General features: G+C 44.4%; 1 protein-coding gene across 1 annotated transcript in view; it reads right to left on the reverse strand.

Annotated features, from left to right (window-relative positions):
• Positions 1 to 389: 389 nt before the first annotated feature.
• Positions 390 to 15,387, reverse strand: part of LOC108804403 (tubulin monoglycylase TTLL3-like) — a 16,172-nt gene continuing 1,174 nt past the window's right edge. The window contains exons 2-12 of the mRNA XM_018576116.1: positions 15,011 to 15,188; positions 14,724 to 14,785; positions 13,045 to 13,173; positions 12,179 to 12,293; positions 10,640 to 10,768; positions 9,280 to 9,469; positions 8,229 to 8,377; positions 5,213 to 5,456; positions 3,171 to 3,606; positions 1,803 to 2,400; positions 390 to 601 (exon numbers count right to left, since the gene is read on the reverse strand). Coding sequence (XP_018431618.1) covers positions 396 to 601; positions 1,803 to 2,400; positions 3,171 to 3,606; positions 5,213 to 5,456; positions 8,229 to 8,377; positions 9,280 to 9,469; positions 10,640 to 10,768; positions 12,179 to 12,293; positions 13,045 to 13,173; positions 14,724 to 14,785; positions 15,011 to 15,188 — 2,436 coding nt within the window. The 3' untranslated portion in view covers positions 390 to 395. The remainder of the gene's footprint in view (positions 602 to 1,802; positions 2,401 to 3,170; positions 3,607 to 5,212; positions 5,457 to 8,228; positions 8,378 to 9,279; positions 9,470 to 10,639; positions 10,769 to 12,178; positions 12,294 to 13,044; positions 13,174 to 14,723; positions 14,786 to 15,010; positions 15,189 to 15,387) is intronic.

Genomic DNA, 15,387 nt, shown 5'->3' on the forward strand with positions numbered 1-15,387 from the left:
GTCTTCCAATTGTTGAGAACAACACCAGGTATCCCACAATGCAATGCAGGTTGCATTGCCACTATATATGGAGATACAGGAAGTGGTCCTAGCTGCTGACTTTTTCCAAAAGTCAGTATTTGCATATTCCGGGTTTCAGGGAACCGCCCTGCAGCAACGGATTCTCACTTGAATAGATACCAGTCAGCATCTGGTACTGTCTAGTCTGCATTTGTAAGGTTTCTGCCGGAGCTGGTGACAGGACAGGTATACTTTAAAGAGACTCCGTCACCTAAATAAAATGAAAATATGATGTCACTGTGAAGTATAAAGTGATGTCACCGACCTCTGGAGGCTTTCTCATTTATAAGATGACAAGAAAACAAAAGGTCGGTGTGTGACCCGACAGACGAGGTTCACAGCAGCAGAGATGTGATGATGGCGGTTCCCCGGGCCGACAGCGGTTCTGCTCCTGCTTGGAACTTGTTGAGGTGCGTCCCCTTGGATAGCTGGAAGCGGATGGCTTTAGGGGGAAGCTTGCAGCTCTTAGAACAGCTGCATGAGGCTGGCAGAGAGGAGACTCCCTTACAGAACAGGCAGGGCATCCGATGGAGGTCGAGTCCTGCATGATAGAGAAGGTTAGTAACAACATAGAAAGGAAATACCAGCCATTGTTTTCTTATGTTCATTGAGGGACACAGCGCTAAATTCCATACCGCGGTTATACTGCCACCTACAGGACACCAAACAAAGTACACGGGCTCAGTCCATTATAGGTATATAACTCCACCCCTATCTAGAGTGCTCAGTTTACTTTAGTGTCCTAAGGAGGAAGGAATTTTTTTTTCTTTAGCTCCTCTGAATCAAGACTTTTCTACTAGGAGTTGTTTTTTTTCCATCCATGGAGCCGCTGCTGGTTGACTTATGCTGCGTTTATAAATCATGAGGTCATACCAGCCTGTAGAGGTGAGCAATTTAATTCATGTCTGTGAAGGTTCTCATTCATCCAGGTCGTGGTCTATCTGTAAAAAAATAGTCAAGGCAACTGGACTTGCTGTAATTTTTTGCTGTAAGCCGTTTCACTGGTCATGCGACCAGCTTTCTCAATTCAGAATTGCCTGCTGGGAATTGGAGTTCCCCGACAGTCCAAACCCCCTGCTACCGCGGTCCACCCTCCACAAGTGTCAAACACCGCGGGCAGCAGGCAGCTGCGGGCCCTCTTCTTCTCTCTGGGCCACACGCGACCCTGGTAGTTCCGCCAGTGGGTCATCTTCACTCTGAGTCAAAGGCCCTGCTTCCTTCCCTCATCACATGCCTGACACCCCCCTATCAGAAGCTGTCATCTTGTGATCCAAACAGAAAATGGGAACTCCGGCAAGATGACCTCACCTGGGCCCACACAGGGTGTTGACCAGCAGTAGGCAACCTCTAGCTGTGGTTAAACTACACATTCCACCATGCCTCTGCCTCCAGGAGTCATGTCGGTGGCTGTCAGAGTCTTGCAATGCCTCATGGGACTTGAAGTTCCATAACAGCTGGAGTGCAGAGGTTGCCGACCCCCGGTGTAGACGCTTCATATAAGTAAAACAGGTCAGGGATATATCTTTCCATAGACGTTGGCAGTGCATGGAAGTAGATTGGAGATGCTGACTTTACCATGGCCCTTAGGTAACTGTCACACACAATATAAATAGGCTGTTGTCATTAATCGCGTTCTATTTAAAAAAAAATATGTGACCAGTCAGAGGAAATGCAATTAAACTCTCACTTTCTCAAGAAACAAATTGATGAATGTAAGTTTTCTAAACAACGGATCTCTTTACCTGCCCTGGACGCCTTCTTAAGAAGCTGTATCTCTCCTGAGTCAAGGCTTGTAAACTTCAGATCCAGACGTGGCGCGTCACTCTGTCCAATCAGGTGTTTTGCTAAAAGAGGCTTTTCCGAAAGACACAGCTTAGGGGTGGCAAGCAAACGTTGGTGGAGCTGTGTGACTCTTGCCGTGCTTACCCCGTGCCCGAGAGATTTGGCGTCCTTGTGATCAACACTGAGCTTGTCAGAAAGTCTCACCAACTCCACACACTCTGATCCGCACCGAGCTTCTGTCGTCGCTTTGTTTTCTTTCCCGGCGGACGTGGTCTTTGCCCTGCTCAAGTGGTGTGGAGTTTTTGTACGGCGAATTCTTTTGCGTGTTGAATATGGGATGGCGGGGGGGTGTTTGGTATCATGAGCCCCAGAAAAGCTTGTTGCAGTTGACACCTTGGCTTGCACCATGGAGAGGGATCTTGGGTGGTTGATCAGATGAGTGATGCCCGGGTTGACAAGGTAAGTGGGTTGTCTTGGGTGAGGAACACGTGGCTTTTTCACCATGGCTCCTTCCACTAGCAGACTTATCCCGACGTACTGAGGAACATCCACTGCAGCCTGTAATACAACCAAGATTTTACCAACGTTCTTCATCGCTGGTCTTGGGTAGTGCAAGGTCAACTTATTAAAAGGGAACTTTGATGTTTTTGACACCTTTCAGAAGTATTATCTACCTTTCATTTATGACTGCGGTGGTCGGGTTATTATATAGAGCTTTACCAGGCAACTACTAGTCCACTCTACTGGGGAGGACACCCTAAGACAGTCAATGCTACTTCAGAGGACACCCTGAGACAGTCAACTCTACTGGGTAGGACACCCTGAGACAGTCAACTCTACTGGGGAGGACACCCTGAGACAGTCAATGCTACTGCAGAGTGCAGCCTGGGACAGTCAACTCTACTGGGACGGACACTCTGAGACAGTCATCTCTACTGGGGACGACACCCGGAGACAGTCAACTCTACTGGGAAGGACACCCCGAGACAGTCAATGCTACTGGGAAGGACACCCCGAGACAGTCAATGCTACTGGGGAGGACACAATGAAACAGACAACACTAGAGGGTAGGACACTCTAAGGCAGACCAAAAACTCACTCATAGGTTTATACTTCCCAGATGGCCTAGCAATGCCTGGGAGTAAATACAAAAATGATGTCTTGCTGCTATTATTAAAGGTTTGACTACAGCAATAGAGAGAGCTCTGTGGAGTTGGGGACCGTTATGTATGTCACCAGCTTTGGATGTTTCAATAAATTCTGTCCTCTATACATTAGAATTTGAACATTAGAATTTCGGGTTTCTCATTTAGATAGATTATCTGTACCTGTTTATAGATGAGCTCAAAGCCACCGACATCACAGTTGCGATCATGCTTCCGATCTAGGACTATGCGTAAGGTGTCCTCTTGAACGCTGGCGCACAGTCTTGTGGTCACTGGCGTTGAAGGGGCCATAGTTGGACTGGCATTGATCTCAATCAGCCAGGGATGGAAGTCCTCTCCGAACATGAAGTCGGCCCCGTACAGTTCAAAGCTGCTTTTCCTGAACTCCACGATATCCTGAGTGCTCTGCATGGCGTGTATGATAGCGGCTTTCATACCTGGGACGATGATGTCGGACCAGGTATGTCTTTCCCCCAGCCCCTGAAGATGGGCCTGGAACTGGTCACTGGACCACATGTTGTCGAGTGGCACCTGAGGGTGGCGATGGCGGGAGTTCTCAAAATTCTTCTGAATGGAGTTGTTGCATAAGTGGATGGCGCTAAGGGAATCAAATTAGACTGTTATGAATCTTATATTGAAAATATTCCGGGTCGTCCCCACATATGAATATAGTAATGATTATGGCAGAACTATGGGCAAAATCCAAAACGATACATACTATAGGATGGAGTCTCTTAGTAGCATTAACACAGCAGTCTTTGTTTTTCTGAGTCCGTATGAAGTGGTATTACCTGTACATCCTACCAGTAGATCCATTATTTTCTCACTTCCTTTAACAGCCTGCTAGAGAGTATGAACGCTGCTGATTGTAGCACTGGACGTGTTGGACCATGGGAGGCCCAGGCTGCTGTGCTGAGCAGTGTTCTGACTCTCTAGCATGCTGCTAACATAGGGAATTGTGTCCCTGGTCCAGTAAGTAAAAACAAATGTACGTATTACTATATATGCAGCTTGGCTACATTACAGTAATAAATATGGAAGCTACAACTGGCATTTAAGGTGGTTCCATCAATCTGGGGGGGGGGGGGGTTCTGTCTTCCGAATCATTCATTTGTCCATGTGATCTGATATACAGTCTCAAGCTGGCCACACACCTTACAACCATCGCACGACTTTCGTCTTGAGATGGTTGTAAGGTAATTAAGAGCTCGTACGATTTGCCCATCTTGGACAGGCAGATCGTACTTGCGATCATCGCAAGCCGGGCCTCACTGAGGGGAGGGCTTCCGATGACTGCAATGCTGAGCGGGCAGTGAGCGCTTGCGGCATTTGTCTTACGAGCACGCCACAAACCCGCAGAAAATCTTACCATTTGCGGCTGGTTTTCCAATGTGCCCGTAAGACAAAAGACGTGCGACCGTACAGTAGAAACGGTCGCACGCCTTCCATACACCTGCCAATTATCGTACGATTGTGGGATTTCCTGCAATTATCGTACGATAATTGGCAGGTGTGTGGCAACCTTTAGATCACCAAGATTTTACTACACACACCCACACCAGTCAAAGATTCACACTGCATTGGCAGGCAGGGCAGCAGTCTGGAACCTTTTATTATACATGTGTTCAACATGAAGTGTTCAAAGTAATATGATGACCCTGGCAACCTTACCGCCATAAGTCATGCCCTCCATTGGCTCGCTGGCTATCCAGCCCTGATGGCCAGGCTTAGTGGTCGAGACATGGATGTCAGAAAGACATCCAATGCAGGCAGGTTTAGAAGACTTCTCACTTCTGCTCAACCTCCACCTTATTATTCAGTATGTATTAAAGGCTGGGAAGGAGGGAAGCCCAGGAACCATGGAACCAACTAGCCTGCTTTTTCACAGCCCCAGAATTATAGCCATTCCAAAGATGAGCAACCAAAAGGCATAAAGCTGGCTATACCCTGTTGTATGTGAAAACCCTCTCCAATGGGCTATTGTTTGGGTTTGGCAGCACTCACTGTTCAGCTTAAATTTCAGACTGGCTCCTTCAACAAAAGTCAACTGAAAAATCGACTTTTGTGGAAGGGAGGAGTGCCAACTGGGCCACACACTGCTCAAATGTCAGCTGAGTGAGCAGGACCTGGACAAAATTCCACCACAGTATGGACAGAGGTGTCTTATAAACAGCAAGTTTCTATAAAGCTTCAACCTAACCTACATGTCTAGATTCTCCAGGGAGAACGGTTGGGTTGAGAAGCGGACATAACACTCCTGGTAAAACCAAATGGTCAGCGGATTCCAGTCCGTCACCAGGAACCACTGGCGGACATCAAATTTTGTGCCAAAGATGAGCAGCGGTCTCTCGATGTATTTCTGCACCACCCATTTGCCATCCTTAACGATCATGGGATCGCAGTCCACCAACTTCAGGATTTCCTCCAGCCGATCCATACAGATTATACCTGTGCGAGGTACAGAGCAAAAACAATGATATTCTCCCATGCAGTGCTGGGGTCTCAGGTTCAGTTCAATCAGTTCCCATCTACATGGAGTCTGTATGTACTCCCAGTGTTTGCAGTTTTCCTCCAGGTGTTCCTGTGTCCTTCATATCACCCAAAACAGAGAGGTAGTCTCATCACTGATCCACTCATGTAGGTGTGTGTACTACATGTTGTGTGTGTGCTCATCACTGATCCACTCATGTAGGTGTGTGTGCTGCATGTTGTGTGTGTGCTTATCACTGATCCACTCATGTAAGTGTGTGTACTGCATGTTGTTGTGTGTGTGCTCATCACTCATCCACTCATGTAGATGTGTGTGCTCATCACTGATCCACTCATGTAGGTGTGTGTACTGCATGTTGTGTGTGTGTGTGTGCTCATCACTGATCCACTCATGTAGGTGTGTGTGCTCATCACTGATCCACTCATGTAGGTGTGTGTGCTCATGACTGATCCACTCATGTAGGTGTGTGTACTAGACATGTGCACTGCCAAAAAATTTGTTTAGTTTCGTTTCGTTTTAAATTCGGATTTGTGTTATTTCGTTTTTCAGGATTCGGGTGTGAAAGTCAATTCGGATTCGGAATTCGGATTCGGACGAAATTCGGTAGCGTTAGTACGAACGTTCGTTTCGTTTTCTGTTCTTATTCGTTTCTTATTCGTTTCGTTCGTTTGTTTGCAGCAAAAGTGACATTTGAGGGGGAAAAAATATTTTTCTCCTTCTCTAATGTCACTTTGCTCCAACGAACGAAACGAATAAGAAACGAATAAGAAACGAACGTTCGTACTAACTCTACCGAATTTCGGAAATGGAAATTCGGATTCGTTTGCATTCGTTATGTCTGTAATTCGGAATTCGGATACATCCGAATTTCCGAAAATTCGTCCGAATTTCGATTCGGAACGAAACGAATCGCACATGTCTAGTGTGTACTGCATGTTGTGTGTGTGCTCATCACTGATCCACTCATGTAGATGTGTGTGCTCATCACTGATCCACTCATGTAGGTGTGTGTGCTCATCACTGATCCACTCATGTAGGTGTGTGTACTGCATGTTGTGTGTGTGTGTGTGTGCTTGCTCATCACTGATCCACTCATGTAGGTGTGTGTACTGCATGTAGGTGTGTGTGCTCATCATTGATCCACTCATGTAGGTGTCTGTACTGCATGTTGGTGTGTGTGCTCATCATTTTTTATAAATTCTTTATTTTCAAATTTTCAAAGGTTTTACAAAATCAGTGGGGGAAACAGTGCAGAAAGGTGTACAGATTACATTTTTTGCATGTAAATAACAAGAAAATCGAATCAGTGTTTTTCAAAGCAAAAAGCAAATTTAGGGCAATAATCCCAAATCCTGGGCTACCCATGCTGTCATTTAAATCGTCAGTGGCATCTCATGGTTATTATCACAAATAATATGCGGACAGAATATAGTCCAAGAGACACATATGTTCGGGAGAATGTTGGACAAATAAAGACGAGGGGGGTGAGAAGGGGGCCATGAAATATGTTAACCCTTGGCAAAGAGAGATAAGGTCTATGTAAAGGGGATTAGGGGTGGAGGAAAAGAGTACTTAAGGGGAAGTAAATGACATTAAATCAAAACTAACTATGGAAAAGCCCCCAATTTCTGTCGTGTTTTGGGCTACACTCCAAAAGTGAGATATTCAGGTGACTTCACAAATTCCATCCAAGGAAGCCAAGTACTTGAGAATGATGTGTATTTTGTAGATATTGAGTTTGTGAGGTCCTCCATAAGATAGATATCCTGAATGCGATTTAGAAATTCATGTAGATGTGTGTACTGCATGTTGTGTGTGCATATACAGTATATGTGTGTGTTTAAATTGTATGTAAACACTAACGATGCAAAAAAAATACCTTTTCAGGGTCTGCGAGGGCCAACATAAAATATTTTAGTGCCATAAAATATGAGAAATCAAAAAAATCATGAAAAGAAAACCCATGTCAGATTTTCACTGCTGTCCCTGTTGCCATTGAAAGGATCTGCTGTCTATGTGACCACACAGGAAATGAGAAATCTCCCCAACACAGACTGACACTGCAATACAATACTGACAGAGGTTATAACCCTTGCAATGCAATATGCCCCACCACCGACCCCCTGCTTTGTTCTACCTCTCCCAGTCTTCAGCAATTCCCAGCTCTGCTTACCTGCTCTGACCTTTCCCACACTTACCACTTCATACAGAGAACACGGCAGGTGAAGTGAGACTCTTGACTGGTTTATTTATTATTGGTATTTATATAGCGCTGACAATTTACACAGCGCTTTACATAGTGCACATTCACATCAGTTCCTACTCTCAAGGAGCTTACAATCTTTGGTCCCATCTCACATGCGTACATACAGGGCCAATTTAGACCGGAGCCAATTACTCTTCCAGCATGTCTTTGAAGTGTGGGAGGGAACCGGAGTACCCGGAGGAAACCCACCCTAGCACAGGGAGAACATGCAAACTCCTTGCAGATAGTGACCTGGCCGGGATTCAAAGCAGGGACCCCCAGTACTGCAAGGCAGAAGGGTTATATAACATCTGAAGCAATAGGAGGTAAGGGCAGAGACTGCAGCATCAATCAGTCTCCATTCATAACTGAAAGATTCGTTTTAGGTGGGTTGACCCTTTTGTTGTAAACACCCGGGCAGAGAAAACCAAAGTTCCAGATAAAACGAGGTATGACAAGACATGAGGCCGTGTTGTTCTCTCACCTCTGCCTCTGGATTTGGCGCCCGGCTTAACAATCCAGATATTTCTGTCTCCTTCAATGTCCAGCTGAGGGTTCACTTCTGCCAATCGACTCAATACACGATCGCATTGATCCATATAGGAGGACGATTGATCTATCACAGCTCCATCACTGCAATAAAACAAAGAGAGGTTCTTATAAGCCAATACATATTGCTGGTTCAATGAGTCTGCTCCCCCTTCCCTGCACAGCTTCACACTCCAAGTGCAACCTAACATTGAATCTTGTTACCTTCTTCAGAGACACCCTAACCTGCTTTTACCAACTGACGCATTTCTCCCCCTTAATTGTAGTTTCATGTAAGTCCCGCAATCTGAAGAGCGCTGGTGATCTTATTTTTTTTTTTAACACGTAGACTGCCATTGCTGACCACTGCTGCTGATATTGCTAGTTCCCTGGCAGCCATGCTATTCCAATGCAGTTTGGGTGTTCTGGCTTCTCTGTGACTTTACTGGCCTCATGCTTGCTTTGGGTCAGTAAGTCTACATTCACACGGGGTGTTCTGAGATTCCTGCGGCAAGAACCTATGGATTCCTTCAACAGGAATGTCAGGTTTCCCAGTTAACATGTGGCTTCTGTATCTATTGAAGTTACTAACAGGGTGGCAGTGTCTGCATCTGTCAGCAGCAGTCCGTGTCATACATTGTACGATTACATGTGGTTTGGGATAGATGATTGTTGCTGGACGCCTCTATCCTGCATACAGGGACAATCATCTATCCCGAAGATGCATCCATTGTCACCCTGTCATTAACATCAATGGGTACAGCAGCCGCATCAGAATGGGGACACCTGGGATTCCTGCCACAAGAATTCATTGGTTCTTGCTGCAGAAACCCCAAAATACAGCATAAGTCCCCATGTGAATGGGGCCCAAATCAGACAGTACTGAAGCAGAGACAGCCAGGTAGCTTCTATATTCCTCTTAGTACAGGTTTCCACTGAATTTGTATTATCATCCTAATGATTATGGGTTTTCCAAGTACATCTGTATTATTTGCATGTTCACTTACTGGATGACCTGATAGTAATGACGCAGGAATTCTTCCCACGATGCATTTGTCACAGCGGAAGCGTTGCACGTTTTCACGTCGATGTCAGCGTGCTCCAAGCTGTTCAGGTAGGCCTCACAAGCCTCGATGGCGGTAGTGATCACCTGAGCAGGCACGCGACCTCCATGTTTTTTACTTGTTCTTTTGGCATCTGCGGACAGGAAGAAAACTGGAGGAATACAAGTATGGGTTGGAAGTACAGCGGTGTGAACAACAACATTCAACCAATTTCCTCCTTTCTTTTTCTAACCTGTGATTGGTTGCTATTGGCAAAAGGATATTTTTTTTTCTTCAGTTTGTGCTAATAGTGGTCACCTCAATGGGCCTGGTTTACCTATAGCACGTCAGAGGTCCATAGAAAGTATAGAAATATATGTGCACTGCTGAGCAAATACCGTCCTGTGGCCTAATGGAGATGGAGTAGTTGTAGTTTGGCCAGAACGGAGCTTGAAAGCTCCATTTGGGTACTCTACCAGCAGTCGGCAGGCTGTCAGAATGTAATGCAAACAGCAGGGGAATCTGTTATATTTTTTTTCATTCAGCCCATAGGTTGGATGAAGAAAATATGTATGTGTATACCCAACTTAAAAAAAACAATCTGACAACGTTGCAAAGGGACTCGTAGATCCCAATTGAACACAAGTGCAGTGATGTCACCAGGCTTGTATTCCATTGATTACTTGCTCCATCTCCCATAATGCAAAGCCTGTACCTTGCTATGAACCTGGGGCTGGAAGAACCGTCTGCAGGAGCCTGTGCATTGCACCCACAATCCACTGATCCATTGCAATGCTTTGCAGGCTCCAATGCAAAATAATTAACAAATGCACATTTTTTTTCTTTCATCAATGTGGCTGCATTTATTATTTTTTTGCAAAAGTTGTAATATACCTTTGAATGGCAAATTGAGACTTTCAACTATAAGTGTGCTTAAAGTGACTTTGTTATGAGAAAAGTATGTGGGATCCCATTGCTGACTGTTTCTTTGACTTCAATCATTTCTGATTTACTGGCCTGAAACAAGTATTATTTTACATCATGTTTGTTCCAGGACGGGGACTCAAATGTACTGAAACCAGGCATAGCCAGGGAACTACAAATTTAAATGAGCGCCAACAATGGCAGCCTCTTACATTTCTCATTACAGAGTCAATGTAAACATTCTTGGGATGAACACAGGTTTATCCTCAGACAAAAGACAGAAAAAACACTTATTGTACATTTTCTTTGTTTTTATCTCTTTCTAAGTTTCTTTTATATCTTGTGACAGGTTCACTTTAAATCAGTGCAATGTCAACCTGGCCACAGGATTTGTTTTTACCTTGTTTATTCTTTGGATTAGTTACATTCTCTTGGGCCAATGCATAGATCTCTATATCTGCGGCCAAGGTCCTTCCTCTCCCCGACACCCTCTTGAGAATACTCCGAGCAGCCGTCAGCCAGAAATCCTCTAAAGGTTGAAAATGGACATATTTATTGTGACAAACTGAAACTTTAAGGTGAAAGTGTTGTGATTTTATATTTTTGTAATTGAGTAAATATAATAAATCTTATACATATACATACTGTACATACATACATGCGTCACATTTAGTTTTGTGCTGCAAAACAGACCTTTAGTTCCACACATCCCGACATTGGACCTAGCAATGGAACTAAGGGGCACTATAAATAAGGGTAAAGTCAGTGAACCCATAGTATTCTCCAAGTAGTAGAATAGGGTGCGGAGGCTGTCGATGGCTGTCTCAACCGCCCCGATCAAAGTAAGAAGTGAGACACCGGCACTCCAATTGCAATTCATAAACGTCAAGTGATGTTCTGCCTGATGAAGGGGATCCTTTGAGACCCCGAAACGGTGCACAGAGGGTATTTATGCTGCATTTACATCAATAAACAGACGTTTAAGAATTGCAATTGGAGTGCCGGTGTCTCACATCTTACTATACATAAGGGGTCACCCCCTTAAGGACTGACTCTGAATGAATTTACTGGCCATTGGTTTTCATCTACAGGGGTGTCAAACTCAATTTAATCGTGGGCCGATCCAACACTATGGTTGCCCCCAAACGTATCTGTAAGACTATATAAATGTATCTAATATTTATCATAATTGCCTCTGCATTCGATTATCACTGGTTTTAGTAATAACTTAATACCTAGATCTGAAAGTAGAAGTCTAGGAAATGGCCTGGTATCCGGCCCCTGGGCCTTGAGTTTGACACATGTGATCTAAGGGGACAATGAATATCATAGCAGCTAGGCATTATGCTGGAATCAGGAACCTCTTAGCATGTGTTTGACTTGTAGATATTCCACCTGGTTTTCTTAGCTGAAGCTGAAGTGTAGTGCATGTATAGAATACCAACCCTGAGCTTGGGAACAAAATAATGGATGGCAGAGAAAGCCAAAAGCTGTGTAAAGGGGCCAACTATAGTATATATCAGGGGAAGAAGTGATTGATGAATGGTGGAGCTCAACAGTATGGATCAAAGGTAAAAGTCATTTAGACAGGAAATTAAGGTGAGCTCAGATTGCTGCTGGAGTTTCAAAGGGTTTTATTGTGTAGAATCAACTTCACAGGGAATTGAGAGTAACTGATTTCAACACAGAAACGGATTGCTACAGGTGAGGGAAAAAGGTAAGGCTTGGGCACAGCTTTAAAGGGGTCTACAAGGTCTGGCAAGGAGTTACAGGTAACATTCAAGACAGCAAAATGTTAAGTGAACACTCTTCAAGTTCTCAGCAATGGTGAGATAAGCCCTTTCGACATGGAGAGGTGGAATGGACTCTCGAAGGCCATAGAGAACGGGCTCCGGGCATGCTGGTGTGAACAAAGATTAGAGGAGACGAAAAACCTCACCAATAAATGCCTTCTTCTCATCTTTGGCCCCCAGTCTGTAGCAACGAGGGAAAAACGAATCGGGGTCGGCTTCATCAAACCAGTGCAGGTTCCTAAGATTGACGCACAGCCCCACCTGCAAAATAAACCATTTGGTATTAGTTATTAAGGCAATGCAAAGTGCAATGACACTGCCTCACTTGGTGGAACAGTCCCTTGTCCTCTTTCTCTATGTTTTTGGTCTGATGCACAGACCTAACGTATATATAAACCCAATCGCTAAAATATCATTTAGCATTTAACATTTTTAAAGAGGCCCGGTCATCAGACCTCATCTTTACACCTGCAGGAGGAGATAATATTATCTACTTCCAGCCTGCAACAAAGGTTCTTTAACATTAGGTACAGTATGTTTCAGGGATCCAACACTTCCTGGAGTGTCAGATCCCGTTCTGCATGTACCCCAGCTTTCACTCTTACCCACTTTATCTAACAAAAGGGTCCCATTGCACTAAACTTCCCCCACAGCTTCTATATGAGTGCTTGGGCAAGGAAAAGTAGCAGTTAAGAAAGTAACATTGGGCTTAACCAATCCCACGGATTCTTCATGGTCCCTGCAGGAGCGTGTCCTCTGCCAGCTTTATAAGTGTCCCTTTTTTTCCATCTCCGAAAAAAATGTATACAACAAAAGTGTGCAGTGCCCTTCTTAGCAGCAAATCAGATTTCAGGAATTTGCTGTCAGATGACGTAATGAATAAAGACTTACTGTTGGCCACAAAATGCACTTGCATACAGTCATCACACGTTACTTTAGCTTAGTACATAAGCAAAGTCTTCATCAGTACAACGTACCCATTAGGACACAAAGCAGAGGGGTCAGGACCCACCTTCGTGGTGAAGGAGCCAGCTCTGGCGTAGTGATTCATCATTTGGTCCTTTTTCAGGAAGCGGCAGTCCACGGCGTCACTTCTGGTTGCCCAGATAAAATAGGGGATTTCATTGCGAACAAGCCTTGACTGAGCAGGCAGGACACACAATGGATAATAGGAGTTACTGTTTTTATAAGCTTAATTTAAGATAAAATAAAAATGAAATCAGAACGCGTGTATAATGCAGACAGAGCTGTATAAATAATGGGAAGTGTAAATAAAACTAACACTTGTTTATTGGTTTGCATGAGTCAGGAATAGAGGAACCTGTGTGGTCAGGATGAAAACATTAATGTCTGTGTCACCTTCCTTCATGATTACAGATCTCTCCTCTGTTCTCTCAAGTAGTGCCAAGAAAGTCAGACCGCCATTACAGGGCTTTAAAGCAAGGCCGTAACTATTTAAGATGGGGCCCCTTAGCAAAACCACTGTGGAGCCCTTCTTCTCCTCTAATCTCCATCTCAACGGCCTTTCTTCTATGATATATAGGTGCCTAATCCACAGGGCAGGCTGAGGGATAGGCAGAAGAGGTGGTTGCATTTGGACCATGAGCAGGAGCATGGTAAGAAAATTGCACTGCCTGCAACCTATGCCGCTGAAGTAGTTCAAAGCTCATGGGGGCGCACTTTGGCCATTTTGTCTTGGGTGCTAGAGGACCCTTTTCTACCACTGAAAAACCATGTATATGAATGTCTGTAAAGGTTCTCATTCATCCAGGTCATGGTATATCTGTGAAAAATGAATCAAGGCAACTGGACTTCCTGTATTTTTCTTGAAGATGTTTCGTTGGTTAACCGACTAGCTTTCTTAATTCAGGACTTGTACATAAATTCTCTGGGAATGTATACGAATGTATGTATTCCATGCATATGTACTGTATATCAGTCACAACATATTTAAAGCCATTATTCCAATGTTTACCTTAAAGGATAACTGTACATGTTCATACTTATGGCATGCCCCCACCCACTGAGTGCAGCCCAATGAGTCCACTACAAACCTTTGTTCCCTCCCCAGCAATCATTCTGTGGCTCTGCTCAGAATTGTACCTGCCGGATCCTCTTCGTCCTACGCATGCATGCTGTGGTCGATTCATTCCCGGCCTCTAGCAGTCCTGTACAGTACAGCTCTCCTCATAGTAAAGAATGGAACCACAATGCGCATGTGCCGGATGAAAAGGATGCTTTTGCAAGAGTGACCATGCAGGTCTGGGCAAGGCTTTACCATGAAGATCGCTGGAACGGGGATGAAATTAACTATTGGGCTAGGTGGGCTGCACTCAGGGTGATTGGGACATGCCTTCAAGGACAACTTGTACCAAAGGTAGAGTGGTCCTTTAAAGTCCATTTTGGTTTCCAGTATACTCAACTCAAAAGCAGGCACATGGAATAACTCAACGTAATATGAACTGACCAAACCCTTAGCTGCCATATCATTAACAATGTCTCAAAGCTTCAGCTAAATGTCTTCAGCTAAGTGTCTTCAGCTAAACGTCCATCACCACTGTAACACTAGACCAGTCTTTATACTACAGTGAGTCAGCAGTAACTGTGATTAAATGACAGTGGAGAAGGTTCAGTGATGTGGAAGTCCGTGAGCTGCGCTGGAAAGGGCATAGTGAGCACTTAGATAGTTACCATAAGGTCATAGATGCCATCAGGATCATCATCCTTTTCATCCTCCTCTTCACCATCATCATCTAATTAGGTAAAAAATCATAATATCATCATTAAATCTACCAGAACCCCGGACAGTCACTGGCAATTTGGTATAGATGGTCAGGGTGAGTTTGTGGAAATATTATTATCTTTCATATCTTCCTGGTCCTTCCTGGAAGGATCCTGGTCATTCCCAAAAATCTCCTTCCTTCATCATGTGTCCTCTTGTTGAATGGTAAAAAGATAAAGAAAACCATTTTTAATACCATAATCATCACGGCTGCTCCCATCGCCATAATCCTCCTCGGTCTCCTCATCTGAAGACTTCTCTTTTTTCTGAGCCGCCTTGGTGACTTTGGGCATTTTCTTCTCCACCCACCCGCGGCTGCGCAGGCAGCGACGTATGACGGGGTACGGACCGTGGATGCTGAATATCTTTTTTTGCTGGGTGACGGGGATGAAGAAAACAGCATTAATAAAATCTGCTAATCTGTTTTATTTACCTTCAAAAGTAAAATAAGCATTAGATAAACCACTAGACATTTGCGATTCGTTTTGTTCTAAATCAAAATGCGTATGAATTTTCCGAAATTTGGACATTCGGATCGAGTTTTTGATGCACATTTACTGCGTTCCAGACGTG

This window comes from Nanorana parkeri, unplaced genomic scaffold (genome assembly GCF_000935625.1).
Source record: "Nanorana parkeri isolate BGI_ZX_2015 unplaced genomic scaffold, ASM93562v1 scaffold56, whole genome shotgun sequence".
NCBI lineage: Eukaryota > Metazoa > Chordata > Amphibia > Anura > Dicroglossidae > Nanorana > Nanorana parkeri.